The sequence below is a fragment of the Malania oleifera genome, chromosome 10 (assembly GCF_029873635.1).
Source record: "Malania oleifera isolate guangnan ecotype guangnan chromosome 10, ASM2987363v1, whole genome shotgun sequence".
In the NCBI taxonomy this organism is placed as follows: Eukaryota; Viridiplantae; Streptophyta; class Magnoliopsida; order Santalales; family Ximeniaceae; genus Malania; species Malania oleifera.
Genome location: NC_080426.1, coordinates 34311351 through 34339185, shown reverse-complemented (window position 1 = coordinate 34339185; position 27835 = coordinate 34311351). Strand labels below are relative to the sequence as shown.

The 27835-nt window shown below is 37.2% G+C and overlaps 2 protein-coding genes across 2 annotated transcripts; both read right to left on the bottom strand.

Annotated features, from left to right (window-relative positions):
* Nucleotides 1–278: 278 nt before the first annotated feature.
* Nucleotides 279–15764, bottom strand: LOC131166955 (uncharacterized). The gene is made up of 4 exons (XM_058125626.1): nucleotides 15591–15764; nucleotides 1950–2068; nucleotides 1324–1614; nucleotides 279–1013 (listed from the first exon to the last, which is right to left on the bottom strand). The coding sequence occupies exons 2-4, from the start codon at nucleotides 2055–2057 to the stop codon at nucleotides 423–425; spliced, it is 990 nt and encodes a 329-aa protein (XP_057981609.1). The 5' UTR covers nucleotides 2058–2068; nucleotides 15591–15764; the 3' UTR covers nucleotides 279–422.
* Nucleotides 15765–24303: 8539 nt separating this feature from the next.
* On the bottom strand, nucleotides 24304–25458 carry LOC131166954 (non-specific lipid-transfer protein A-like). Its single transcript, XM_058125625.1, has 2 exons — nucleotides 24826–25458; nucleotides 24304–24565 (listed from the first exon to the last, which is right to left on the bottom strand). Exons 1-2 carry the CDS (start codon nucleotides 25179–25181, stop codon nucleotides 24556–24558), a joined length of 366 nt encoding a protein of 121 aa, XP_057981608.1. The 5' UTR covers nucleotides 25182–25458; the 3' UTR covers nucleotides 24304–24555.
* Nucleotides 25459–27835: the final 2377 nt, after the last annotated feature.

The window sequence follows — 27835 nt, the reverse complement described above, 5'->3', positions numbered from 1 at the left end:
TCTACACAAATCCAAATTTCAAATTTAAAGTCCATGCTCCCAAATGCTACCTAAGGATAAATCATATATATGCAATGTACTATTCATTACTATACATAATGCTCTCGCTTTAGGATTCAGGATTTGGGATTCTGTCAGTGCCATAGAAGATTCACTCAATATTAGGAAATTACTTCTATGGAACAAATTTTTTTTTTAAATGAATTTGGGAAAGAGAAAGAAATGCATATGTTTATGCAAGTAGCAGAACAGCAGCAGCATGGGTTCTCAAATTGAACTGGCAACAAAATAAATCAGGATTATATTTATGAACAATTCGTCTAATTATGCCACTACCTATGGAAAATTGCAAAAGCAAGTTCTACAACCGCCCTGTTCTCAAGCCTGCGGAGATGTGCTCCTCATGACCAAATTTACAGAAGTCAGCTAACATCCAAGTTCTCAATGATTTCAAAATGCATCTGCAGATCAGAAGGCCTATCTGCAAAATAAAATCTCTGATGTACCTGTAGTTTCCCTCCACTCATTTGAGCTGCAGATTCAAGCAACTGCACCAACCTATTTTTTTCATTCTGGATCAGAACTCGCCTTTGGTCACACCATTGCCTTGGAGTTCCATGAAGGACAAACCGAATGCCTTCAGCTCCTTGAACAAGTCGTTTTGATATTCTCTCAATTACATTACCATCAGTGAGATATGCGCCAGCAGAGTTTAGGCCCACGTCCACATAATGGATCTCAGTGACGCTGTTTAGGAGGCTTTCTTTTGAGTTGGGTATGATTTGATTCTCTTCATGGATATTAGGAGGCTCTCCGCGCATCCTCGGTTCTCCAGTGTTAGGTGAAATTCCACTGGATCTGACTTCTGAAAAGCCTAGTTCAGTAACTAGCTGGTTAAGAACAGTACCACCCTTGCTAAATCCAAGGAGGTATGTTTTGCGTTGAGAGAATTGGGACACAGATGCCCCCTTACTGCTTGCTTCTTTCTGTTTTTCTGAAATGACATTCTTTGCCTGCAACATACCGAAGATGGAATGCAAGACTTATATTATTTCTCCCATTTTACTATCTCCGAATTTTTTTGTTTCTTGATTAGATAATCTGGTCCTAAAGACAGTATTTCTAACTCTGATAACCTTGATCCAAGTTCATGCCATAGTCCTTTAGATAGAAATAGGCGTCTTCCACATGCAGAATATGTATTTATGGTTGTTACTAAGCTAAACAATACAAAGAGAGACACAAGAACTTATAGCACAAATTAAATGTAATGAAATATAATGAATTAAAAGAGGCATGGGAACAAAAAGACACTAAACATACCTCTTGAAGACAATTCGATAGAAGTGTGACAGTTGAAACAGAAGCTGGGAATGCAATTGGACTGTACAATTTTGGCTCTCCCCATTGATTCACAGATGGGATAAATTCCTTATAGAGAGCAAAAGGTCCATTAAACATGGGAGCCTCCACAACCCAAGCATTGATGGAACCCCCAAATTTTGACACTAGAATTTCAGCTATATTTTGTAGATCTGACAGCCTCTCAATCACAGGATTCCCAGTTCCTTCAACGCGATCTCCATTGAAGAAGATGGCATTTGCAGACGGTACCTACCTCTTGTATAAAATGTAAGAAATAGTTACTATATCCTTCAAAACGGGAAAAAGGGTAACCATTGATATAAATACAAATTAAACCATCAACACAGAATCATAAATTAAAAATCAAAGGGATAAACAGTTGCATTTTTCGGCTTCTGAGAGAATGGAAAAAATATAGATGTTAATTAGTAACACTGCAGACAGTAAAAAAGTATATCTACAACTGACTGTTTAAGTAATATTATATTATAAGTAGGAAAGCTAGAAAGGATGTCAAGGGATCTGAACTGCTGTGAAACTTTATGTATAACAGAACTCTTGAGGATCAAGTATGGAGAACTTACAGCCAACCTTTTGGAAGTGGGGGAGAGGCAGAGAGATGCTGCAACTCTGCAGTGAGTTATGCCATTAGGGGAGACAGGGACCTTTAAAATGCCACACCAACGATCCATGATTACATGAACTGTTAAGCACGATGGAGAAAAAAAAACCAATTATCGGAGGGGGCGTCGTAATGAATTTGCATAATATAGAGTAATAAAGCTCTCTTGGGTCCTTCCTATGATTGCACCAAGCATTACGATCAGCATTCACTCCAAGGTTGACAGTAAACCAAAAACAACAGCTAAGGTAAAACACAACCCAGGTAATTGTGAGGGAGCAAAAGTAATATTTCTACCTAGAAGCAACATAGTCTGCAATACAAAGGCGTTGATTTTTTTTTTTTTTTTTTTCTGTTTCCACTTGCTAGGAATCTTCAATTTTATTCTCGCAGGATGGATGGTCAAGCACCAATGTCATGCCCATATATGATGGTGTGTCCATGGAATGACTGCTAGCTTCCCATAAGACCAACAATGCCAACAACCCCATCCCATGCGTGCATGCACAACACATGGGGAACTCAACTTGCAACCGTGCTTTGATACCACTTGTTAGGCCTTTAATGCTGTCAGCTCTCTTAGAAGCAACATATACAACAAACAAACAACAACAACAAAACCAAGCCTTAGTCCCACTATGTGGGGTTGGCTATACGAATCCTTCTCCGCCAATTTAAGCGATCATGGACTATTTCTTTTGATAGATTAAAGGATATTAAATCCTTACTCACTATCTTCTCCCAAGTTATTTTAGGTCTACCCCTACCCCTTCTACTGCCCCCCACAGTAACTAAGTCACTCTTTCTCATAGGTGCACTATCTGACCTACGTCGCAAGTGTCCATACCATTTGAGTCGTCTCTCCCTTATCTTATCTTCTATAGGAGCTACACCTAACTTACCACGAATATGTTCATTCCTTAATTTATCTTTCAATGTTATACCATTCATCCATCTAAGCATTCTCATATCAGCAACTTTTACTTTTTGGATATTATGTTTCTTCGTCCCCCAACATTCCGATCCATATAGCATAGCTGGTCTTATAGATGTCCTATAAAACTTCCCTTTCAATTTTAAGAGTATTCTACGATCACATAGCACACTTGAAACACTTCTCCATTTGCATTACATCATCTTCAATTTCTCCTTCAGCTTTCATAATAGATCAAAGGTATCGAAATCTACAAGTACTATTTATTTCTTCATCATCAAGTTTAACTTTGTCTCCAATATTCCTCCTATCATTACTAAAACTACATTTCATATATTCTGTTTTATTTCTATTGTTGTGTGTAATTCCAGCTGATTGCTAATTCTATTTTTCAGATTTTAATTAATTCCAAACCAGCTACAAAAACACCTAAACATAAACCTGTTTATTTTGACGCGAGTGTGTGCTAAGTCTGATCAAGAAAAATATATGTTCACCAAATAATATTCAGCAAAGCATAAACATGCCAATCACAAAGTCACAATCCACGAGAACACATTTACGTGGTTCGGCCAAAAAATTGGCCTACATCCACGGCAGAAACTCACCTCGAGAGACACTATATTAAATCGGCGAAAATAAATACAAGTACACACAGATTTACCCTTTCTTGTCTTACTGATCTCCTCTGGAAATCAGCCCAAGAATAATCCAAGAAACCACCCCTTCGCACCTGCGAATAACCCTAGTTTCTCCCTATATTCCTCCCTGATTTCCCTACAAGAAATCCTCCCAAGAAACTAAATCTATGTCTTTACCTTGCCTTTACCTAAGTGTGCACCTCCGCTGGAAATCCCCAACGCTGAACGCCCTCCTGCCGTGTCCTTCTCTCGCGCGATCCTCGCTCTCCCGTGCGGCTGAAGAAACCAACGGCTGCAGGTGCTCTCTCTCGCAGCTGAAGAACCCTCGGCTGCAGGTGCCCTTGCGGCTGGTGAAGACTCGCGGTTCTGCAGGAAGAAGACTCGGCTCCTGCGCTGCAAGCTCAAATCTGCTTTGTCCAGAAACCATCAAGAAGCAATCCCCCTGTTCTGAAGTTGCCAGGCCCTCTTAAACCCCTGCCCCTACTGTTTTATTATTTACAATACAAGGAAGAGGTAAATTACATCACTGCCCCCCCTTACAAATAAAAACAAAACTAGCCGCTGGATCTCTGCTTGATATGGACGGTCTGGATTCGTTTTCTTAGCTTGACACTCCAACATCTAGTTATCTTAAAGTTTTTAGATTCCAAAACTTCTCTCCATAATTCTAACTCAACCTCCACTCCGTCCCTAATTTCGTCCAATAATACAATATCATCTGCAAACAACATACACCATGGAACCTCCTTTTGAATACTCCTAGTCAATTGGTCCATCACTAAAGCAAAAAGATAAGGATTCAAAGCAAATCCTTGATGTATACCTATGGTAATTTGAAATTCTATAGTTTCTCCATCTGTAGTCCTTACACTAGTCATTACTCCATCGTACATGTACTTAATGACATTGGTATACCTACAACATACACCTTTTTTTTCTAAAACCCACCATAGAACTTTCCTAGGTATCCTATCATATGCTTTCTCAAGATCAATAAATATCATATGCAAGTCTCTCTTCTTTTTCCTAAACTTTTCCATTAATCTTCTTAAAAGATAAATAGTTTCTGTGGTAGATCTCCTAAGCATAAAACCAAATTGATTTTCTGAAATCTTCATTTCTAACCTTAATCTTTGTTCAACTACCCTTTCCCATAGTTTCATCGTATGACTCATAAGTTTAATTCCACGATAGTTATTACAATTTTGAATATCTCCTTTATTTTTGTATATAGATATTAAAGTGTTTTTCCTCCATTCATTTGACATTTTCTTAGTTTTTACAATTGTATTAAATAAATTAGTTAACCATATAATTCCATTATCACCCAAGCATTTCCAAACTTCAGTTGGGATGTTATATGGTCCCATAACTTAACTAAATCTCTTAAAATGTCAGCACAGAGGCCCAACCTATACATACTGCAGGTGGCCTTGAGAAGGGCTTTACACTGCATTGCCGTACGAGCTAAAGCTTGTTTAGGGTATTATGCTTGCCTGTGACCACTTGTTTCGTGTGCTTGAGATGAATTTCCATAACATAAATACTAGTATAGGGTTATTTTTCAGAAATAATTTTTTCGTAGGCTAAAAAGAGGAGTATGACTCTTTGATCGTATTGATGTTTCCTAGTGCCAGAGTGAGAAGTGTATAGAAAGCTCTTTAAGGGAGGATGAGTGTTCATGAACTTGTAAAATTCACTTGTCATTGTAAATGTATTTCGCCTACTAGCCTCCCTCCCTAGACATACATTGTTAACAGAGGTGTTACTTAATGAATTACGTTGTTTTAATGTCTACCGCTTGCGTGTCATTGCTTTCATGAATTTCTTAATGCTTCCACTTATACTTTTTTGAATGACAATGAAATGTTTTGTTGGTGAATTAGGGCAACTGCTAGGTTGGCTAGTTAAACAAAAGTTATTTAGCTAGCGCCACAAGGTCCTTCACAAAGGTGTGAAATAGTCGACCTGTGACACCTGGTATCAAAGCTCGGTTAATTGCTACGTGACTTCAGTTGCCTTCGTTGTGGAATTGGGAAAGCTTTAGTAAATGACCATGCCGACCAATGCCGAGAGAATTGGTGTGCTGGAAACACAGGCTAAGATGATAGCCAACAATGTGGCTGAAGAGATGGCCTAACTTACAGAACGTGTTGATGAATTGGAGGGATCACAAAGACATCAACAAGGTTCGATAGTGGAATTGTCAGAAGACCTTCACCATGCTGTAGAAACCTTGCAGGCTCAGATAGTGGATCTGATTGTAAAGGTGAATGTGGTTCTTGCTATGAGAAACTTTAACACTCCAGAGTTTAGTAGAACCAAGGTACCAGAACCCATGACATATGGGGGTCCCCATTGTTAGTAGGATAGACAACAAACTTACCATTAATTGTTCTACATTTATTTAGGAAACAAATTTTTCAAACCTACCATAAATTGTCGTATAGTTATTTAGGAAACGGATCTGTAAATATCTTTCCTGAATTAGGCGTCAATGCTTAATGTTGGGAGATGCTGTACTTAGGATGCTTAATGTTAAGAGATGTTGTAATTAGGAGATATTGTGATTAAGGGATATATTGTAATTAGGGAACATGACTTCTATATAAGAAAAAGACCACTTGGTTGAGGGTCATCAAGAAAATCTGACATGGTATCAGAGCCCCTCTCTGAATCAACCTCATCTTTGGTCCAATTTTCATGGTTCTAGGCTCTGGTTTTCTGGTTTCTTGGGTGCAGGTTCTGGTTTGCAGTTTTTTGGTGAATTTCGAGAGGTTCTAGTTATGGCTAACAACTCCAACTCAGAAGTCTTTCAAACTCGGTTTCTTGGGAGTTTCAGTTTCAACTTTTTGTCATGGGAAAGAAGTTGTGGGGTCATGTTGAAAGAGTGATCCAGCACCTACTGATCCTACGAAGTTGGTTCAATGGAAGGTGAAAGATGCTTGCATGATGACTTGGATTCTTGGTTTTTTGATCCACTGCTTATAGTCAATTTAAGGCCTTACAAGATGGCTAAATCGATGTGGGAGTACTTGAAAAAGGTCTATCATCAAGATCATTCCGCTCGGCAATTTCAGTTGGAAACTGATCTTGCTGCCTATTCCCAAGGTACACTCTCTGTTCAGGAATATTTCTGTGGCTTTCAGAATCTTTGGGCTGAGTTTTCTGACATTGTGTATGCCAACGTGTCGGCCGAGTCTCTCTCTGCTGTTCAAGCAGTCCATGAAGCTAACAAAAGAGACCAGTTTTTAATGAAACTAAGGCCAGAATTCGAGTCTATTCACTCCAACCTGATGCACAAGGATCCTTCACCATCTCTTGACATGTGTTTTGGAGCACTTCTTCGAGAGGAACAACGTCTTCTTACTCAATCTTCACTTCCGCAAGAGAATGCTGTCGCATACCTTGCTCAAGGCAAGGGGAGGGGTCGAGACATGTGTACGGTTCAGTACTACAGTTGCAAAGATTATGGGCATATTGCTGCCCATTGTGCTAAAAAGTTCTGCAGCTACTGTAAACATAAGGGGCAAATAATCAAAGAATGCCCAACACGTCCTCAAAACTGACCCATGAATGCCTATCATGCTACTGCTACAGGACACACTTCGGATGGGGTAACCGGCGCTTAAATCTTGCTCCAGTGTCACCTTCCACTGCTGCTACACCAGCCCTTACACCAGAAATGGTGCAGCAAATAATTGTAATGGCATTTTCTGCTTTTGGGCTGCAAGGTAAAGGTACTATACCCTCTCAATCTTGGCTTGTTGATTCCGTTGCATCCAATCACATGACCAATTCTCTTGATATGCTTAGCAATGTTCGCAAGTACATTGAATCTTCTAATATTCAAGTTGCTAATGGCCATCTTTTACCGATTACCGGGGTTGGTGATATCAAATCATCAACAACAACAAAACCAAGCCTTAGTCCCACTAAGTGGGGTCGGCTATAAGTGATATCGCACCATCACTTACTAATATTTTTGTATCACCTAGGCTTTCTACGAGTCTTATCTCGGTTGGGCAATTAGTGGATGATAATTATAATGTTAAGTTTTCTCGTGATGGTTGTCATGTGTAGGATCCGGTGTCGGGGAGGACAATAGCGAAGGGGCCTAAAGTTGGGAGACTGTTTCCATTATACTTTTCCATTCCTAGTATCATTTCTTTGCCTTGTACTACTGTTTCCAATAATTGTGAAGTATGGCACAAATGTTTAGGCCATCCAAACAATGTTGTTTTATCTCATTTTCTGAATTCTGGTTTGTTGGGAAAAAAAAGATTCTTCTTTGCCTTATGCTTTGTCTTTTGATTGTTCTACGTGTAAAATTGGAAAAAGTAAGATTCTTCCCTTCCCTTCTTCCAGGAGTAGGGCAAAGAATTGCTTTGACCTAGTTCATAGTGATGTATGGGGCATTACTCCTGTCATATCTCATGCTCATTATAAATACATTCATAGATGACTATAGTCGGTATACTTGGGTATATTTTCTGCGCTATAAGTCTGAAGTCTTTGCTGTTTTCAAATTGTTTCTAGCATAGTTGAGAATCAAATGACCACTAGCATTAAGACTTTATGATCTGATTCTGGTGGAGAATATATGTCTCAAGAATTTCTTGAGTTTCTTCGTCACAAAGGAATTGTTTCTCACCGCTCATGTCCTTATACGCCTCAAAAGAATGGCGTGGCTGAGCTGAAAAATTGACATTTGTTAGATGTTGCTAGGACCTTGTTACTTGCATCTTTCGTTCCTCCTAAATTTTGGGTCGAAGCTTTAGCTACAGCAGTGTATTTGATTTATAGGTTGCCTTCTAAAGTGCTAAATTTCGACTCTACATACTATCGTCTGCATTAACAGCACCCTAGCTTTCTTGACTTACACACTTTTGGCTGAGTCTGTTTTGTGCATCTAACTCCGCATCAACGTCACAAACTCTCTACGCAATCTGTGAAATGTGCTTTTATGGGATATAACTTACCTTAAAAAGGATTTGTGTGCTATGATGCTTCTTCTAATAAATTTCATATATATCTCGAAATGTCGTTTTCTTTGAGCATCAAAGTTTCTTTCCTAGTTCTTTTACATCATCTCCTGCAGTTTCTGTTCTTCCTCACTTTGATGATTTGATATGCCCTTCTAAACGCTTCAAGCCTGGTTTTGTGTATGAACGCCATCGGCCAACTCTACCCCTTCTCAAGTCTGATCTGCCACCTGATCCTGATCCCATTTTGCATCCTCCTTGACGATCTGGCTGTGCTTCTCACCCACCAGATAGGTATGGTTTCCCTTATACCTCCTTCAAGGCTACCTTATCAACTGTGTCAATTCCTAATTCCTAATCACAAGCTGATAAACATGAGTGTTGGAGAAAGGCTATGCAGGAAGAACTTTATGCTCTTCAAGAAAATTGGACTTGGGACATGGTCCTTTGTCCTTCTCATATCAAGCTAATTGGGTGTAAGTGGGTTTTTTCGATGAAACTTCGGCCTGATGGGTCTGTGGACCATTATAAGGCTCGTTTGGTTGCCCTTGGTGATAGCTAAGAGTATGGGGTTAACTACGAGGAGACCTTTGCTCCTGTCGCTAAAATGACCACTATGCGTACTATTATTGCCATTGCAACCTCTCAAGGATGGTCCCTTTGCCAGATGGATGTGAAGAACACATTTCTTCACGGTGATATACAGTAAGATGTTTACATGACACCTCTTCCTGGCCTCTACTCGTCATCGACGTCGAATGTGTGTAAGCTGAAGCGCTCTCTGTATGTTTGAAACAGGCTCCTTGGGCCTGGTTTGATAAATTCCAGGCTACCTTTGGTTTTCTTTCATCCAAAGCTAGTATGATTCCTCGTTGTTTCTTTGTACGACTTCTGTTGGTATCGTTCTTCTTCTAGTTTATGTCAACGACATTGTCATCACTGGGACTAATTCTGCTATCATTGATCAGCTTAGGTAGCATCTTCATGATTCCTTCCATATGAAGGATCTTGGTCCTCTCCGGTATTTCCTCGGTTTGGAAGTTCAGTTTGATTCATCTAGGCTTTTCCTACATTAACATAAATACACGGAGGATTTGATTTCCTTGTCAGGTTTGCAGGACTCCTCTTCAGTGGATACCCCTTTGGAAGTGAATGTCAAGTATCAACGTAAGGAGGGGGATCTCCTTCTTGATCCCACAGTGTTTCAACAGTTAGTTGGTAGTCTCAATTATCTCATTATTACACGGCTTGACATCTCCTTTGCTGTCCAGAAAGTCAGTCAATTTATGCAATCTCCTTGTCACCTTCATCTTGCAGTGGTCCGCCGAATTATTCGATATCTCCGAGGTTCCTCTCACCGTGGCTTGTTCTTCTCTACTGGTACTCTTCGCCTTGTGGCTTTTAGTGATGCTGATTGGACAGGATGTCCTGATACTCGCCGGCCTGTCACCGGGTGGTGTATGTTTCTTGGTGATTCCCTTATCTCTTGGAAGAATAAGAAACATTATCGTGTTTTCTTCGGTCGAGTTAGAGTACCGTGCCATGTCGGCAACGTACTCGAAGATTGTGTGGCTCCGTGGCCTACTTGCTGAAATAGGTTTTCCTCAGTCTACTCTCACTCCTTTTCATGCTGATAATATGAGAGCTATTTAGATCTCTACAAGTCCTGTCTATCATGAGCGCACCAAACATATGGAGGTGGACTGCCGTTCTATTGGGCAAGTTGTCGATACTCGAGTTATCTCTCTTCCACATGTCTCAAGCGACCTTCAGATAGCGGACGTCTTCACCAAAGCTATGACACGACTACATCATCAATTTCTTGTTGGCAAATTGATGCTTCTTGATCGACCAACATCAATTTGAGGGGGGATGTTAGTAGGATAGACAACAAACTTACCATAAATTGTTCTACATTTATTTAGGAAACAAGTCTGTCAAACCTACCATAAATTGTTGTATAGTTATTTAGGAAACAAATCTGTAAATATCTTTCTTGAATTAGGGGTCAATGCTTAATGTTAGGAGATGCTGTAATTAGGAGATATTGTGATATATTAATTAGGGAAAATGACTTTTTAATAAGAAAAGGACCACTCAATTGAGGGTCATCGAGCAAATCTGATATCCATGATGCCAAGGAGTTGGAGAACTTCTTGTTTGATATGGAGCAGTACTTTCGCACTTCGAGGATGGACTCAAAACAAGTGAAAGTGAATATTGCAATGATGTACTTGATTAGTGACGCTAAACTATGGTGGCAAACCATGTACGATGAAATTGGGAATGGACATTATGTTATTGATTGTTGGGCAGACTTGAGGAGAGAACTCAAGGCTCAATTCTTTAATGAAAATGTTGAGTACAATGCTAGGAGAAAGCCGAGATAACTCAAGCATATTGGGTCGATAAGGGAATATGTGAAACAATTTTCTGCTTTGATGTTGGATATACTGGACATGTCGGAGAAGAACAAGTTGTTCTATTTTTTTGAGGGGTTGAAATTGTGAGCAAGAACAAAACTTCACAGACAAAGAGCTCAAGATTTGTCCACCAAACAAGTTCCCGCAAAATGCTTGACTGTCTATGCTGAAGATAATTCCGCTTCATCCAAAGAGAGTGACAAGGGTGGAAACTATAGAAAATCTTTCAAGAAGGGCAAACCCAAACATGGGGGAGTCGACAGCAAGGCGTCAACTTCAAAGAAAGCTCCGTTGTCTCGAGGAACCAACACACCTAATGGAAAGGGTGAAATTTCATGCTTCTTATGTTGAGGCCCTCACATAGTTGTTGAATGTCCTCACAAGTCATTGCTTAATGCCTTAGAAGCATCCATTGTGGAGGGGGCAGTAGAGGATGATGAAAATGAGGAAGATAGCTCGAGAATGGGTGCAATGCGGCTAGTGAACGCATTGGAGAAGCAGGTGAAAGCACCAAAACTTATACAGGCGAAAGGGTTGTTTTTTGTGGACTTGAAGATTAAATGGAAAGAGCATTTGTGCTGTGGTTGATACCGGGGCTACCCATAACTTTACTTCACAAACAGAGGCAAGTAGAATCAACTTATCCTTGGAGAAGGATTCACGAAGCATAAAAGCGGTTAATTCTGTAACCCAGCCTACTCTTGGAGTAGCCAAGCAAGTCATTGTGAAGCTTGGGCAATGGGTAGTGGGCAAGACATTCGAATTTCACAGTGGTGCCACTAAATGACTTTCAAGTCATTTTGGGAATGGAATTCCCGAGAGAGACTAAGGCAGTGTCGATGCCTTTTGTTGGTTCCTTGTGTCTGATAGGAGATCACCTTTGCATGATGCAAATCGATGTGAAGAAAGGTGACGATGAGAAGTTCCTTTCAGCCATGCAACTTAATTGAGAAGAGGTGAGCAAACGTATCTAGCCACGATGGTTGTAGATGAAGAAGTATGCCAAGAGCTAGTGCCTACGACCATCCAAGCTATATTGGATGAGTACAAGGAGGTAATGTTGGATAAGCTACCTCACAACTTGCCTCCATGAAAGGGTGTGAAGCATGAGATTGCATTGTTCCAAGGAGTAAAACCACCTGCTAAAGGGCCATATTGGATCGCGCCTCCAAAGCTAGCAAAGTTAAGAAAGCAACTTGATGATTTGTTGAAAGCAAGATATAATTGTCCTTCTAAAAGCACCGCTTAGAGCACCGATGTTGTTTCAAAGGAAACATGATGGGAGCATGCGGATGTGTGTAGACTACCGCGCACTCAACAAGGTGACAGTGTGCAACAAGTATCCTATTCAATTGATTACCAATTTATTTGATTAGATGAGTCATGCCAAGTACTTCACTAAACTTGACTTGAGGTCAAGCTACTATCAAGTGAGAATAGATGTTGGGGATGAACCGAAGTTGATTTGTGTGACGTAGTATGGGGCATATGAGTTTTTGATGATGTCATTCGGGTTTACGAATAAACCTACGAAATTCTATACCTTGATGAACTAGGTATTTTGTGAGAACCTTGACAAGTTTGTCGTGGTGTACTTGGATGATATTGTTGTCTACAGTTCCACTCTGAAGGAACATAAAAAGCATCTATTGAAGGTGTACGACATTCTAAAGGAGAACAGTTTGTGCGTAAAGAAAGAGAGATGTTCTTTTGTTCAACGGAATATCAAATTCCTTGGTCATGCAATTGAACAAGGTCACATCTAGATGAATATGGAGAAGGTGAGAGTTATTCAAAAATGAAAGATCCCAGTGATAATGAAGGAGTTTTATTCCTTTCTTAGTCTTGTAAACTATTATAGGAAGTTTATAAAGGGGTACTCAAGGAGAATTGTTCCTTAACGGAACTACTAAAGAAGGGTCAAGAGTGGAACTGGAAAAAGAAGTGTTAGGGGGGTCTCTGATGACTTGAAAGATGCCATGATGAGAGATCCGGTACTTGATTCTAGACATCATAAAACCCTTTGAGGTACACACTGATGCATCATAATACACCCTTGGAAGAGTCTTGTTGTAGGAGGGATATCCTGTTGTGTACGAGAGTCATAAACTTAGTGAAGAAAAACAGAAATCACAATTTAGGAGAAGGAGATGCTATTGGTGATACATTGTTTCCGTGTGTGGCGACATTACCTACTTGGGTTAAGGTTTGTGGTGAAGATGGACAACTTAAGTATTAGGCACTTCTGCACACAACAGAAGTTGTCACTTAAGTAGGGATGATGGTAGGAATTCTTAGCAAAATTTGATTTCTCTTTTAAGCACAAGGCAAGGCGCATGAACTAAGTTGCAGATGCACTGAGCAGGAAGGCTAAGCAGGCGGCCTTGCAAATAGTAACATAGTTAATGCTGAGTAGAGTTACCACGACAATGCGGGAGTCATCAAGGAGAACCTAGCCAAAGATCCAGTTACGCAAAACCTTATGAAGCTGACAGAAGAGGGCAAAACACATCAGTTTTGGATGGAAGACGAATTGCTGATGACCCATGGTAGCTGGCTCTTTGTACCATGAGCTGCAGATTTGAGGAAGACACTGTTGAGAGAGTGTTATGATACCATATGGGTCGGACATCTAGGATGGCAACTCACTTTGACATTATTGAAGCAGAGGTATTATTGGCCACATATGCATGATGATGAGGTTGATTATATCATGATTTATTTCACTTGCCAACAAGACAAGGTGGAGCGGAAGAAGATTGCAGGGCTGTTGGAGCCCTTACTAGTACCATCCAGACCGTGGGAAAGTGTGTCTTTGGACTTCATCACAAATTTATCTAGAGTGGGAGATGCATGGTCTATACTTGTGGTGATAGGCAGGTTTTTGAACTAAGGTACCTTTATACCCGCACCAAAGTACTCTTTGGCATAAGAGATGACATAATTGTTCTTTAAGAATATTGTGAAGTATTGGGGTGTTCCCCAAGATATTATTAGTGACTGAGACTCAAGATTCACTGGCAACTTTTGGACAAAACTTTTTAGAATCTTATGGTCACAGTTTGACATCTCTTCGAGCTATCATCCACAAACAAATGGATAGACGAAAGAGATTCAATGGGCTACTAGAAGAGTACATGCATCATTTCGTCAATGCCAATTAGAAGAATTGGGTACAGCTACTTGATGTGCCTTAGTTATGTTTCAATGCCCAAAAGAGCTTAACAACCAACAAGAGTCCTTCTGAGATTGTTACAAGACAACAGCCCTACCTCACACAGTGGATGAGCCATATAGAGGAAAAAGTCCCAAAATGTACATATTCACAAAAAAATAGAGATGGAATGCAGAGATTGCCCAAGTCTACCTAGAGAAAGCTTCAAAGAAGATGAAGAGAGGTAAATTAAAATGAAAACACCCCATGAAAGTTGTAACTTGCATTGAGAGTTGGCAAGAATACTTGGGTGGATCATTTGTGGGGAAACTGGTGTTGCTTACAATGATTTCAAACTTCATCAAGAGTTCATGTTCATCTATCTTCATGGAAGTTACAATTGTCCATCATTTGGACACTAACCAAATTGAACTAGGAGAGTGAAGAAAAGAAAGGAAGAAAATGCAAGGAATATTTTCTTCATGTGCCTATCCCAAATGTTTACTGGATATATTGTAGTTCTGTGCTTTTCGTGCTCATACACTATCCCAACATCTGAACATTATCATAAAATGCCTCCTCATGTTCCTTGTCATAAAACGCCTCATATTCCATAACATATAGCAATTGAAACAATAGCAGTTGTAAATCCCGAACCTAGCATTGAACCTTAATTGGGAAAAGGATTATTTGTATTTGTTGTTCTTGTATGTAGTATTTATCATAAAGCTCATGAAAACAAATCATATAGACTACCCACTAGAATCTCTACTACTACAAAGGAGATTTTCCCTTTGGTGTCTTTTTTTCAAAAATGTCAAATTTATCCTTATAACTACCAAAAAATTATCCTATAACACCCCCTTATTCTCAAAATATCCTTATTATTATGTCAAATTCATCTTTATAACTATTCATAATTATCTCAAAACACCCTGAAAGTATTTATAAGTATTCCAAAATGCCCTCATACTTTTTAATTTTTTATTATTTTTTAATAATTTTTTAAAAAATTTAAAAAATAGAGAATCATGAAGCTTGCAAGTAGTGCGTGCCCATGGCCAGTAATAATAATAATCCCTGGCCTGTTCAGTATTCGGTAGACACTGTAGTTTCTTTCCTATTTACCTCATTATGCAAACATTGAAAAAGTGAATTCCTTTGTAATTTCCTTTCTTTCTCTTTCATTCTTCCCAACCTCCAAACACAAACGTCTTGGTTTCCAAATCCAAAACTTTCGGCTTGACATTTTAACAGACAACTTATGGGCACTCTACAAAAGAAAGGAGACACCAAGATTTTGGAAACGCTAAAACAGCTAATAGCATAATCATCAACCCCAACAAATGGAATGCTATATCAAGAAAAGAACCAAACTATAATCTAGGATCTAACCCATATATATATATATGAAATCGAAAGCCAAACATCAACAGAGGTGTCGTAGAGACTAGAGAGAGTGGCACCTGCGATTTTGGCGTCCGTGACAATAAAACGCACCGTTTTGGCGCCGCCCCTTCACCAAACGCTGACAATTGCGTTTTCCGTCTGCCTGCTCCTCTTCCGTTTTATGAATTCAAATATTAGTTCATCACTTGTGGCTTGTTTGGTTGGCGCAAAAGTTATTCCTTCAATAAGGTAAAATAGCAAGAAAAGAATAGACATTTTTATAACAAAATTTAAAAACAATTATTTTATTTTTATTAAATTTTTTAGACTCATAAAAAATATTACATCATATAAATGGTAATAACATAATTTTTATATAATTGACTCTTATAAATTATCATAACTAATTTATTTTTAGAAATAAACATTTTACAAACCAAATGTAAGGTAAATTTTTTATATATTATTATTATTATTATTATTATTATTATTATTTAAACAAACTTAAAGTAATCTATAGGTGTTGTTTTTGAAAAGTAAATTTAACAATGTAAAATTGAAATGGATTGAAATTAGATAAAATTATTCAACTGGTTAAAATTTATGACTTTATTGTGGAGTATGAGATGAGATTTTTGTGTTTGTATAATAAGAGCCTTCAATAAAAAAATAAATATAAATAAATTATACGTAATTATATCTGAATTTAACCAATTTTAATTTGCAATCAAAATTTTAATTTTTTCAAATACCACTTAAACTTGGGATTCATCGATTTTTTTTTTTGAAAATGTTACTACTTTTAAGAGGTTAGTTTCATCTATGATAATAAATTTTTAACTTAATTTTTCTTTTAATTTTTAAATTTTAAAAAATATTATCAATCAATTTTTAAAATAGTTTCAATATTATTCATTTTGTTCAATTTTTACATTTCTGTATTCACTAGAAGGAATTCTCTACATTTTGTGGCACGTGCGGACCTCACCATAGAGGATATACTAAGTATGTCCTTCCTTATGGCACGATCCACTTGAAAGATTTCTTAAATATTTTAAAATGTCGAACATCCATTTTTCACCCATATCTCTGTTGACATGTCAATAAAACAAAATTGTTACAAGCGAATATGAGTTTTATTTTGGGAATAACATTTTCAATATCACCTATACGTGAAGAGGCAATACTATCTTTGAGACTGTGATCACTCCATGACTCACACCCACTATTTTATTTTAATTTTTTTATTTATTTTGATATATAATCTCATTGATTTTATTGCATCTAAAATAGAGAAATTAATCTACACATATTTTTCCTTTGACTTAAATTTAGAAAAAATAAAAAATTCATAATAAAATTTATGTTAGATGAGGAAATTGAGAAGGTTTGCTTTCTCTTTTTTATTTTCAAGGGAAAAAACCTCTTGTTATAAAAACTCATGATGCATATTTCTTTCAATCTTATAGGGTGTTATTGAAGACACACCATTTAAATCGAATCAATTTCAAAAGTTTTGAAAATGAAAACACATTAGATTTGATAAGTCTTAGACCATCTAATGCAATTTTTAATTTATAATTTTTATATTATTTTTATGAGGATATGTGACACCCCGATTTTCGTAATATTTTTTTAAACAAAAATAATTAAATCATACACATCGGCCATGTCAACAACTCTAATACCACTCACATGACCCGACCCGCATTGGTGTTTACCCTATTGGTTAAATCCCGTTTTGATCATGATAAATACCTTGGTATTTAATGTTTGTCAAGTTTGTGTGTAGATTTATATTATCAGATCATATGCTGGCACATGAGAAGACTTGAAGACTAAAGACCCTGAAAACTCATTGTAATTTATATTTTGTGTAATTTAAGTCTGTAATTTTAATTAAGAAAATGTCTGTAATAATCTGCATATCATGCATATAGGATCTATAAGCTCAAAACCTTAGAGATCACCCTTCGTTCGACCTTCGGGTCAACTGACGTCAGGTTTTTTGGCGTACTTAAAAAGGCCTTAGAAAGACCCTAAGTCCCAACACTTGCACGTAAGAAAGTCCCTAACATCACTTAAAATATCAAGGGAATTAACTAAGGCAAAATTAGACTTAAAATGAAAATCACCGTGAGAGGTCGGGCGACCGAATCCCAGGTGTTCAAAATATCTCGGGCACTCGAACCGGTGAGAAGTCAGCGGGTTGACTAGGTTTCAGGCGATTGAACCTATAATGCATGTATCGCCCTCAGGCGACCGAACCCATGTTAGAGTGCTTTTCACCAACCCGGGTGCCCAAACGTTCATGTACAAAAAGGCCTCGGGCGACCGAAGTGGACCGTTCGGTTAACTAAACTTAGTTTTGGGCACCCGAACTTCGAATAGAATGCTTCTAACTTTTGTTCAATCAATCGATCCTGACTTCGGGCACCCGAACCTTTAAAAATTGATTTTTTGATTAAGTCTATTCGGGCACCCGAACCTCAGACTGGGCACCCGAATCTCTCGGGTTAAATTAATTTTTTACTAAAATTAAAAGGGGTAAATTGGGGTTAATTTTTCTAAACTTGTTTTAAACTTTCCTAATATTCCCATTGAGTCCCCAACAGTCAAAAATTTCCCCTTGCCTATATATACATGTTCATTTGCTTAGATTAACAAGGATTAGTAAAAATAATTAAAGCCAAATTCTCTTAAAATCAAAAATCATATTTTAGCTTATACCACTCCCAAACACTCTAGAACTTTATTTTCCTTGATCTTTCAAGTGTTGTGAGTATATTTAGAGTGTTTGTGCTTAATCCTCATTAGCTCATACTCTCATTTGTTGTGCTTATTGTTTTTATTATTGAGAGTAAAACTTAAAGTTCTTCCACTGATTTTATTTGATAAATCTTGTGTGGGAAGATTTAGAAGGTTGTAGTTCTTGCATTGTCATTGCAAGACACCTAAGCCTATATTTTGTGTGTAATTTTTTTTTTCAAAGCTTGCATTCAAACACTCCTTGTACTTAGTATATTGAGAACATCTTGTTGAGTTTGTTTGAATCATCTTGGTAAGCATATTTGAAACCTTGATATGATTTTGTGATATTCATATACTATGTTTCAAATCTTGCTTTGATATACCTTCTTGATCTAGATTGATTATCTATACTTATTTGAGTGTTTAGCACATATTAGAGCACCGAGCTTATAGTTCATACATGCATAAGGTGCATTGACTATATTGTGCTTAGTGGTACATATTCACTTGTGTAAGAAGTATTTCCGTGTACGCAAAGTTTTGTATTCGTTGTATTCTAGGTGTGGACCTAAAGAGGGAGACTAGTCATGTTGAATAGTCTCGGACTGGCTTAGACCCGGTTAGGAAAGTTAGGTGTGTCATCCAGGTAAGACTTGTTGTATTAGGCGTCACTCCACCCGTTTAAGTGAGCCGTAGTGGAATCCTTGTGCTGGTGTGGCCAAAGCGGGGATGTAGGCATAGTTAGCTGAACCCCGATAACATATCGTGCGTGCATTTTATTTTTCCGTAATTTATTACCGCACGTGTATGTTATATTGTGAATGTTGCACATGATTTAATTTTCGCACGTATTATTTATTTGCGCATTTGGAATTATATAGACAGACCTTAGGTTGTGAATATATTGTTGCTGAACTAGTTGAACTAAGAAGAGAAATTTTTAAATTTCCAATTCACCACTCTCTTGGGAATACACCAAAATTAACAATTGGGTGCTGGGTAAACAAACATTTTATTTATATTAACCTAACAACAGAAGACACAATGTACATACCATCCAAAATCCAATACCCAGAGTATCAATATCCATATACATACATTTCTATCCCATACCTAAAAATAATACAACCCTAAGGGAATCACACCTCCCTGGTCAAAAAACTCACCCTGCATATCAGGGGGTCTTAGCTTCCTAATAACATGAAGCTCTATCACCAGGTCTGTCTCTGTTTCCTGAAAAGTTTAGATAATTTGGGTGAGACACATCTTAGTAAGACGGAATAAATTATTTACAGTGTGTGGCAATACGAGTTCAATTATAACACATTTTACTTTTCAAATCACCAATTCATCTAAGAAAATTACACTAATATATATATATGGTCATAATCATAGAGATATAAAACACAACCTTTTATAAGCTTTAAAACCATTGCTTAAATTCATTCTTACACAACCCATATTTACTAGCGATGTTTTTGAAGATAGGGGAGTAGACCTGGCAAAGCGGATCGGGTCGGATAATTCGTGGCGGATAAGGCGGATTATCGGGTGGAGAAATCATAATCCATATTCGACTCGTTTAAGTGGCGGATTAGGCGGTTTTGGGTCGGATAATTCATGGCGGATGGACGGATAATCCGCCATTCTCAAATATAATTTTATTAATAATTTATTTTGTTTCATAATAATTTAAATTGTATACAACAACTTGCGATTAGTTTGTGTATTAAATTTTTTAGTAATTATTTTAATCATTCAATCGTTTATACTAACTAATAACTCCTGATTCATGTAAGTAAAACTGTAAGCATTAAAACATAATAAATTAGTTTCAATCCAACTCAAAATAGAAACTCAAACTATGTGACTTGTGTGAGTCTATCAAAAATCTAAATTGAATTGCTAGGTAAGATGGATGACTGTTCCTATCATTTTAAGTGCCTAGGTTTAATCCACTAGTATACAAAGTTTTATCTAGATCCTTTAGCAACTCATAAAACTTTTTGACATCCTCATTCGGCCCTGTGTAGGTTCTCAGCTAGTAGTCTCTTCTATAGGCGAGCCTTCAAATTCATTCTAATTGTGCCTATGCATTTGAAAGACCTCAGATAGCATCTCATGCATATCACCAACAATATTTGGGACTTATTGCACTTAACTTTCATTATTTCTAGTAAAACAACTACTAAGAATGGTTCTCCAGTAAAAACAATTAATTATTATAATTTAGATTAATCCCACTGTCACGCACTTTCTTTTTGACTCCACCACCATGCATTTGTCCACTTCACACAAAAGCTTGTCTTTTTATAAATTAGAAATATAGAGTAGATGATTACAACTAGTTGAAATAAAATTAAGTCATAAAAGGCAACCCTATGGTTGTTTAAACATCAAGATAAGTTTGAAGATTTAATTAAATTAATCAGCCAAATGAAGATAGACCACAAGTTTGAAAGATTTATTTAAATCATTCAAATGAAGATGGACTGTATTAGACACAAGAAGAAGAAGGAAAAGAGTATTAATAATGAAAATTACTTGTAATTTGTAATGCTTTTAAGGAGGGATTAGGTCAGAAAAATGGAAAGGATGAATAGGTGTTTGGTGAGGGTTTCGCTAGGCATGTACTCTACAATGAGTATCGAATAAAAATTCTATAACCTTCCATATGTTGCAGGATAATAACAGCTCTCCCACGCCTCATCCTAAGAAAAAATCAAAATCAAAACAGAGACATTCATTAAACCCTACAAATTGAAGGAGGAGGAGAGTAAGAGGAGAAAATACCTGCAAAGGGCTTGAAAGCAAGGGCCTGGAGATAGAACAAACATTTTGGAAAGAAGCATCGTTGCTAGAAATATTTGGATTTTCACTTAGAGAAAGGAGATTGGAAATTATTTTGGAAGGACGGAAAGAACTGGGAAGGTAAGAGGGGCAGTGGGCAGACTAAATAAATTGTTACAGCGTGGAGGACAATACCAGCAGTTTCATGATAGCTGGCGAGGGCCGAATGGGCGAGTGATTGGGCGAGGCTGTGAGGGAAGACCGGGCGAGGGAATCGTGGCTCGTGGCCGTGGGTGGCAGTCGGCTATGGCAATGGTAGTGGGAGTCGTCGTCGTTGTGGGATGTGGTTGCATAGCTGGAATTGAAAATTTGAACTTTGAATCAATGAAACCCTAATAGGATTTGAGATTTGGGACTAGGCTAGCCTAGGAGTGGGAAGGAGGGATTGACAGACTATGGGCAATGGCCCTGTGGCCGTGTGGGCTACTGGGTCATCTGTGTAGCGTGGGCCATGTGTGCACTACCGCACTAGGCTCTCCATACCTGGGCTGTGGGCAGTTGGACCATTATAGGTTAATTAGTAATGGACTTTTAAGCGGATTGGCGGATATCCGCTGAATAAACTCGACCCGACCAACTAAGAAGGCGGATATGAAAATGGAAAACCATATTTGACTCATTTAGCAAGCGGTTGATTATAAGTCGGTTAAAACGGGTCGGATGCGAATCAGATTAACGAATTTTTATTCATTTTGTCAGGTCTATAGGGGAGATTACACGTCCATACATGCAGCTCCCCTCTACTCTGATATCATTTGTAAGCTTACCCGATTAACTCGAGTTCGACTACAACTAATACTCATCAAGGCATTCACCTTACTCAGTAAGCCCCCAGTCCGAGAGTTTTACTTTGCCTCAATTATTTATGTTATGAACTTACACATATTCATTTTACTATCCAACACATGAGTATCCTTGGTTCCCCGTACATAATTTGGGTATTTTTGGACCTCATAAGCAGTGCTTATTAGATTAGTCATATTTTTGTGAGTTGTGTTCACATCTTATTGCCTCATGAGTTGTGCTTATTAGATGGGTCATATTTTGGTGAGCTATACTCACCTCTTGTTGCCTCATGAGTTGTACTCATATGATATACATCTTTGGGCCTTATGAGCAGTGCTCATCAGGTAGGTCATGTTTTGGTGAGTTGTATTCTCTTCTTGTTACCTTTTATGAGCGGTACTCATCAAATGGCATTTTCGGGGTCTTATGAGCAGTGCTCATCATTTAGGTTTTTTCTTACAAGTGAGCCTACTTGGCGTATTGATCAATCTTACAATCTTTATAAGCTATTACTTGCTTGCATTTAAATATTAGAAAAAAGAGAATATCTTGCCCCCGGGCATAGGCTCAGGTGGTAAGGACTTGCGTCAAACGACTTTGGACAAATGTGAAGTCTGAGGTTCGAACCCTGCTTCCTGTAGCGCACATTCGCGATTTACCTCCTACATGTTGGTCGAGGGCACGACTGGCGTAGGTGTGGGATTAATCTGGTGCGTAAGCCCAGGACACCTAGCGATATTAAAAAAAGAAGAAGAAGAGAGAATATGTCATAATATTATAATAAGGTTGCATTAAGTTGATCTAATATAGATTGATTGCAAACCTCTATAATTTTTTCAAGACGATTGATCATTTTTTTTTTTAAATTATCCTTAAATGCTTACGAGCATTGTTCATCAATACTAATGCTATTAGTATCCTAGCTCAAGACCATGGTTCTTCATTATTGGATTTGGGATCTTAAAAACTAATTCTCAATGAAATTTTGGTGCCGTATCCAGAGGAAGTATTTTTTTGTTATTTTGTTTTGCATAATCTTTCTTTGTTGTAGAAGCATTCCAAATATTTTTTTCATTTTTTTCTAGAAGACTAGAAATTGCTCCATTGGTACCGTTTGTCTCATGAAGTGACATCAGCTTGCATTGATTGAATTGATAAAGGTGAGTGATCTCCAAAAGCTTATAGGAATCAAAATTATGAGAGACGCTCGTGATCATTATTAGTTCAACCCTTCTAACCTTCCCATAGACAGTGTCAACTATTGTAGCAAAAAATTAATCGAATTAACCAGATTAACCACGACCTCGACACCTACTAAGAATCAAGAAGAAGAGGCTTGGAGGACCCGAAATGTACTCCGAAGGATCATCTGATGCCTAAGTTAGGGAATACGAACGGATTGAATTATTGCAACAGTAAAAGTATAAGTGGAATAAGATGTCTTACTTATTTTTAGAGCACCCCTTTTATAGTTGTTAGGCGTGCTATTATTAAATTCAGTATTAATGGTCAATTGTTTGGATGGGAGGTTATATTTTGATTAATGATGTTTTTGGGAAAATAATTATGGTGTCATGATCTTTGCCTCTAGTTAGTGTACTCCATTGAGTTTGTTATTGTTAGGGTCAATGTGGAGCTTATTAGTATTTTTTATACTATATCGATCAACTACATTTTTGGCACTAACTAGAAGTATGTTATTTTGAAGTTATATTAGGATTAATAGATTACTCATATTATTAATTAATTAATCTTTGTTCTACTTTAATTTAGAGCTAGCTAAATAGGATTTGCTTTTAAGGTCTAGGAATTTGTAGGAATATATGTAAAAATCACTTAAATTTAATTAAATATAATTAAATAAACTAAGAATACTCTTATCCTCTATTTGGACGGGTTTTAAATTAATTTGAAGTTGTATAGAATTTAGTTAAGATGAAATATAAAATTATATTGAAATTTGTTCAAATCCACTCAAATCCAAATATAAAAACTGGAGGTCATGATCCCAAATGCAGTGTGATAATAAACAATATCGCCTACTTATACAAATCGAAAGAATAATTATCCCAAAAATCCTAACTAACGCCCTATAAACAATATAATATAAATTCTATTAAATTAGTTGACTTAAGCATTCAAGATCAAGGCCGATCCTCCAAAGCGCCCCAAGCCTCATTTAATTTAATACATATCCACAACCACTGCATGAATTTATGAGACCTTGGGTGAATTAAAAAGAAAATTGAAGATATTCTTCTTTTTTTTTTTTTTAGATTACGTACCGGGTATCCACGTGTCCGTTTTACGGTCCACGTGACTAATCCTGAAAATATTCTTCTATTTGATTAAACGGACTTAAGTTATACTTATGGAGAAAAAAAAAGAATTACCATGCAGAGAGAAAGGGGAACTTTTATATGTAATTATATTATCATATAGAAGTACAAGAAGCTTTCATCAGCATAGCTATTACTGGCTGTCCAGGTTCTCTTTTAAGAACCTTAATTTATATTAATTACAACATTAATTATGTAACCATATATTATGATCATAGGAAAACATATATATATATATATATATATGGCCACAGTGTTGAACACAAAGGCCAAAGCTCCTCCCCTCTTTATTGCTCAAATGAGTACTGCCTCCATCTCAATGAATGCTGCAAGGAAATAAGTGAAACGAAATTAATTTTTTTCTTTTTTGAAAAATGATCTAATAACTACACTTACCTTGTGTTTTCCTTAAAGTAGTAACAATTAAATCCAATTTAAAAAAAAGTTACTATACAAATATATGCATAGCTAGCTGCATGCAAATTGATTGATACGTCATTAATGAAGAGATAGCTAGAAAGGCTCCCACGTGAATTTGTCGGGGATTTGAATGGTCACGATACCCTTATTTAAGGGAGTAACTCACATGTCGCAGTTGGTGCGAGTAGAGATGGGGATATCGATGGAGACGCCACACTTGGCAGGTAGTGCGGCGGCTACATCCTCCTTGATGCTCGGGTAATGACTGGCAGCTTCCTTGATGCATTTGCATGCAGCCCGCTTGTCATCGGTGGTTCGGGCGAGTCCCTTGAGGCTTACCACCCCCTTGCAACACGCCGGTGATGGAGCACCGCCTGCGGTTAGGTAGGGAAGGCAAGCGGCCAAGGAGAAGTTGACTTGGCCGCAGGTAACGGCGCCGTGCCCTAGCTCGGCTGCCATCACGGCCACCGCCATCGCCACCAGCACTGCCACCAGCACTGACAGAACTCCTCCTCCCTTCATCTCCAAGAAAGTGTTTTTAATGGGCTGGGCTCAATTTTTCTGGGTTTGGTAAGGAAAGGCCCATGTGGGGGGTTATATATAGGGCTCAAAAGAGAAGTGAGGGTTATGGGCATGAACTATATTGGTTATAGAAATTTGGCTTCACTTGGGTCATGACTCATGAGTGATGCATAAAAAAAGTTGCATCACTATAGCCTCTGCCTCAATTGACGAGCTCATTTTTGTTCATTTCTTGTTGGTATAACCGATTTTAATTTTGGAACAGGAAGGCTGCGTTTGGAAATTGGAAGATATATATGGTAAGAACTTCTTGGGACAACCTAGCTTGGGGATGGCCTTGGGCCTTGGGCCTTGGCTCAACCAATTAAGGGTAGGTCTTAATGTGACATTTAAATTGGGCTAGAACAAATCACTTGGCCTAGAAACTTCAGTTTGATTAATGATTCAGGGAGCCAACATTAATTTTGTCCTATAGAAGTCCCCGAGGTCACTAGGGGTCTCCTAAGTTTTTTATTTTTATTTTTATTTTATTTATTTATTAATTTTTTTCATTCCCCTTAATTATAGATGATCGTGTGAATGCAAAGATCGAGTTCAAATTTTGACATCAACATAAACCTTGGGCTAACTCATCGCACATGCACAGTTGCCTTGACCAATGTTGACAACCTTTTATACTATCCTTCAAATTTTTTCTTTCAAAAATATTTGACTGTTTCATGCAATAATCCAGGGTCTTAAACAATCAAAGCAATTCCTTTAATTTTAAATCCTAGTTTTGATTTTTGCTTCTTTGGCTTTTAAAAAATTCAACCATCAGTTTTCATTTCTTCTCCTCTCTTTTTTTTTTCTTAATAACTATTTGGGCACCAGCTTCCTACCTGCCTTTACACTGCTCTAGCAACAGCTTCTTAGCTGCCTAGTTATCTACCTTCATAATTTCTAAATTCTCCACTGGTCTGACAAAAAAATGTTTCAATATTAAATTTTAAGATGAGAGTTTTGCAAGCCAAAAATGTTAGGAATGTTAATATAAAGCACTAATTTAATAATATTGCAAGCTTGCAAGCCTATTTGGAACTTGAAAAATATCAGTAAAAGAGAGAAAAAATATAAAAAATTTCACTTCTTCATATCTGATTAGTTTAAATCAAAAATTTTATTTACGGAAACGAAATGAAAATATGAAGGAAAATTTTCCATTATATATTTTTTTCATATAAAATATCATTAAAAATAAAAATTACTCTAATATAACTAAAAATTAAGAAAAATTTAAAATTAATGATGTGTAATATTAAATTTTTGTTTATTGATTCGATATATTTTTTTTATTTTCTTTTTCATTTTTCTTAGTAACCAAACATGAAAAAGAAAAATCTTCTTATGTATTTTCCTTTCCTTTCCTCAATATTTTTTGAATTCCAAACGTATTGTAAGGAAAGCGAGAATATATATATATATATATATATATATATATATATATATATCAAATCTACAAACAAAAATTTGATTTTACACATTACTAATATTTGATTTTTCTTAATTGCTAGTCATATTAAAATAATTTTCTTTAGATGAGATAGTATTTGATATAGAGTGAAAATGCGATGGAAATCAACTTCCTTCTTATTTTTATTCTTATTTTTATTTTTTATTTTCCCTTTTCTCAATATAAAATCCTTAATCCAAATGGGCCTTAAGAACAAGAATAGACTATGGGGAAGAGAAGAGACTAAGACGAAGGTAAGAGATCAAGAGCCCAAAGAATTCAGTGGGAGTTGAGGAAGAAACTTCAAAGGAAAGGAAGACTTATAGATGAAAAGAAAGAAGAGAGTGAAAGTATCATGTAAGAAAGGGCAAAGGTGCGTATTACTATTTGTTAAAAGTTATGTAACACTGAATTAAAGACTACTGATATTATTAATGGAGCGAAACTAGAAAAGGGCCTTTACATATACTCTCATCCACCCTCTTTATATATTAATGTGATAGCAATTACAAAGGGTTTAATCTTACTCTACTGATTGAATCTAAAGATAATTAGATTAACATCGGAAGGATAAGATTTCAAACATTTTAAATCCAATCTTCAACTGCTAACAGTCTTCATCCTCGCAAGGCTGACCATATATTTAAAAACAAACAGCAAATGATCACTGAATGAATCATACATCAAAACCATCCGATCTATTTAGGTCATTTTCTCTTCGTAAAGAGATAACAGGAATTAGTTTCACCCTGGACAGAGCAGAAAGAGATTATCTCTGTCGGTCTGTCCTATACTTGTCATGGAAAGATACATGCCTACATGTGTGTGTATCCAATGAACATGAGATAATATCAGTATTGTTGTACCATCTGGCTCTCTGTATAATCTACTCATGTTTGTCCTTTATCATCATCGACAATACGACCCTTGTTTTACCCGATGCATGCCTGCTGACAGCTTGACAAGGGGCATATCCAGAACCAGCGGGTAAGTGCTGGAAAAATGTATAGCATTGTTGTAAAGCAGTTACTAAGGGTCTCTGCCTTTTTCATCCAATCTTTTCTTGGGCCTTCAATCAGTTTCCTGGCCTTTAATTTTAGCATCCAAGACAGCTCTGTGATAAACCAACGTAACAGTGGATGAGTACATAAAACAAAACATG